Source organism: Frankliniella occidentalis, unplaced genomic scaffold, assembly GCF_000697945.3.
Source record: "Frankliniella occidentalis isolate FOCC.00 unplaced genomic scaffold, Focc_3.1 Scaffold4562, whole genome shotgun sequence".
Taxonomy (NCBI): domain Eukaryota; kingdom Metazoa; phylum Arthropoda; class Insecta; order Thysanoptera; family Thripidae; genus Frankliniella; species Frankliniella occidentalis.
In genome coordinates, this window is record NW_026271608.1 from 1 (window position 1) to 2,874 (window position 2,874).

Genomic DNA, 2,874 nt, shown 5'->3' on the forward strand with positions numbered 1-2,874 from the left:
CGCACACGCGTGCCACAGCGTTGCCTACTCCCCAGGCGCGAAGGCCCACCCGCCATCACAGGGTAGTGTAGGCAAGCCCGTCGCACACGCGTGCCTCAGCGTTGCCTACTCCACAGGCGCGCAGGCCAGTGGCTCCTCCTGCACCCACCCCAGCACCGACACCACCAGCCCCGTCACCATTCCCATCACCTCCGGCACCGCACAACACTCACATGACTTCCGGTCGGCGTGCTTCGTTCTCTTCCTCTCCCGGGGCACGGGGCGCGTCGAGGGCATCCTGGTGACGGTCTTGACGATGCTCTCGAAGATCTCGTCGTCGCCGTCCGTCAGGTTGTCGCCGTTGCCCGCGTCGTCTCGCAGCAGCGGGCTGAGCGGGCTGAGCACGGAGCGGCCTGCGCGAAAACAGACGCGGGTTCGAATCCCAGCAGGAGCAGGAGGCCGGCCGCCCGGTCCTGCTCGCGGTCCTTACCGGCGTCCTTCCGCTGGCGTCGGCCCCAGGGCATCGTGCCGTGGATGCTCTCCACGTCGCTGTCGCTGACCAGAATCTGTCTGAGCTCGGAGTCGGCGCGCACCTCTGCTTTGCTCTGGAACTTGCCCACCTGGGCGGGGAGCGAGGGGTCGAGTTAGCGACAAAGACAGGGGAACTCAACTACGGTGTGTCAGCGATGACCGTCTGAAATTTCCCTATTTTGGGGGAGCGACTATTGGAAAGGGCGAGGTTTGTGCACCCACCTCGGTGATCATCTTGCCGCGGGTCTTGTTCCTCTCGCGATGGTTGGCCTTCTTCTGCAGCTGCTCGCGCACCCGCTCGCGCGTCGTGCGGTACTCGAGCGCGAACTCGGACACGACGCGGCAGAACTCGTTGGGCTTGGTGTCGGGCACGCGCCCCAGCGGCACGCCCACCCACAGCAGGAAGCGGTGGAAGCGGTTCATGACGCGCCGGTGCACCACGCTCAGCACGATGATGCGCTCGGCGCAGTCCGCCAGGAAGTCGGACATCCTGGAGGAACAAACGGGCATCTTTTAACTGGGCTTCGAAACTTTGGGACGAGCTGTTTTCGCCAAAGACGAACCGCACTCACTTGACTTTGACCATGGTGGAGCCATCGTGTTTGGCCACGAGTTTCAGTCGGTCCCAGGAGGCCTTGCACTCGGTCTCCATGCGGACGATGTTCGCGGCCAGCTCGTCAAAGTCGACCTTGGACGCCCTCGTGACGGCGCCGATCTGCAAGAAAGAGGCATCATCGTCGGGCGTTGGTCGACACAGTCGCGACCCGCGCCCAACAGAGAGCACGGCGCACCAAACCCACCTCACTGTAGAGATCTGACGAGTCCGGGAACTTGTCCATGACCATGTGGCACAGGTGGTGCAGCAGCGAGTGCTTGTGCACAGTGTCCTTGACCTCCGGCACTTTGGCCAGGTACTCGATCTGGAAGCCCTTGACGTGGCTGCCGTTGAGGAAGATGCCGATCGACAGCAGCGTCTGCAGGATGCAGCGGAATGTCTTGTTGGAGCGCAGCGTCTCCATGCCCTGCTTCAGGTCCATCAGCGGTTCCGCGATTTCCTGTGGGGGGGTCCCAATCGGACGTATGAAATCTCGGAGAGAAATGCCATCGCCCACCAAAAGCTCTCTGGGCCATGGGCCTTCCAAGTTATGATTGATCTCGCAAGCGTACCTTCTCCATGTTCTCGTAGTCGAGTTTGAAGGCCCACAGCTTGAGGCGTGCGGGTAGCTCGGATATGGACGCCAGAGTGAGGAGGAACTGTTCCGCAGATCCGAGCGGCGTGTCCGGTGCGAGCGCCTGCGCTTCCTGGATGCGGGTCCGTTCGTCCTCCGTGGGCAGCATCGTCAGCAGTTTCTGCATTATAATTGAAAGTAGTGGGATATAATTTAGACCAACAGTGCAGCCGGTCCAGCAGTCTCCAGCCGGCCGTCGGGTCGCGCCGCCCTCACCTCGATGCCCTCCCGGTTCATGACGGTCGCGTCCATCTTGAGGATTGCCGTCTTGATGGACCGCGGCGGGGGAAGCTTCGTCATGCCGATGTTGATTGCGTTGGACCGTTTGTGGTCCAGGACGATGATCTCCTTGTTCTTGTTCAGTTCTTGTTGTTTCTACAGGCAGGGAAAAAAAATAGGTTTGATGGTGTGAGTCCATTTCCGAAATCACAATTTAGCCCTTGTTAAAATGGCAAGTTAATGAAGTACTTCACATTTAATTATAAAGTAAAAATAAAAGTTCTCTGAAACATTGTAAACTCGTTAATTAAAAATGTAAGTACTTATTGGGTGATGATGAAACCAGAGGAGGTCAAAGCATATATGGTCGACAATAAGAGGAGGACTCACCTCCTGAATGATGTAGCAGAAACACCAACACCAACCACACACCGCGCCAGGTGGAGGAAGAAAAATATACAGCAAATTAACTCAAGCCATTGCTACCAACACCACCGTCAACCCCCCGCAAGGATGTAACTTAGAGCTTGCACGTTAGTTATTGCCTAAAAGAAATAGGCACAGTTTTGTCAGTTAAATTGAAAAATAGGAAATTTGAACAAAAAAAAATGCTATACTTGACACAATAACAGTTTATGGGACGTGCAAGCTATAGGCCATCCATAATCCATTAAGAAAAAGCAACAGCCTCCCATAGCCCCATTCTATATACAAATAGTGAAATTGCTGATGAACAAGCAGAATATAGTTTAAATGAGACAATCATCTTTTACTGCAACACATACTAGTTACACATTAAATAAAATAGTGCAAATCAATAACTGACATGTACTTTGCAAGTATTATTTGTCAAGAAATATGTAATGGATATTATGTTTGGTGTTATCTTTGGAAAAAGAAAAAATATTTAGCCTTG

At 54.7% G+C, this 2,874-nt stretch overlaps 1 protein-coding gene across 1 annotated transcript; it reads right to left on the reverse strand.

The window, feature by feature from the left end:
• Positions 1-65: 65 nt before the first annotated feature.
• On the reverse strand, positions 66-2,114 carry LOC127752149 (FH1/FH2 domain-containing protein 3-like; the record flags this gene model as incomplete). Its single annotated transcript, XM_052276817.1, has 7 exons — positions 66-392; positions 470-599; positions 733-1,000; positions 1,083-1,225; positions 1,311-1,565; positions 1,678-1,860; positions 1,956-2,114. Coding segments are annotated over 7 exons (1,425 nt in total), but the record flags the coding sequence as incomplete, so codon positions are not given.
• Positions 2,115-2,874: the final 760 nt, after the last annotated feature.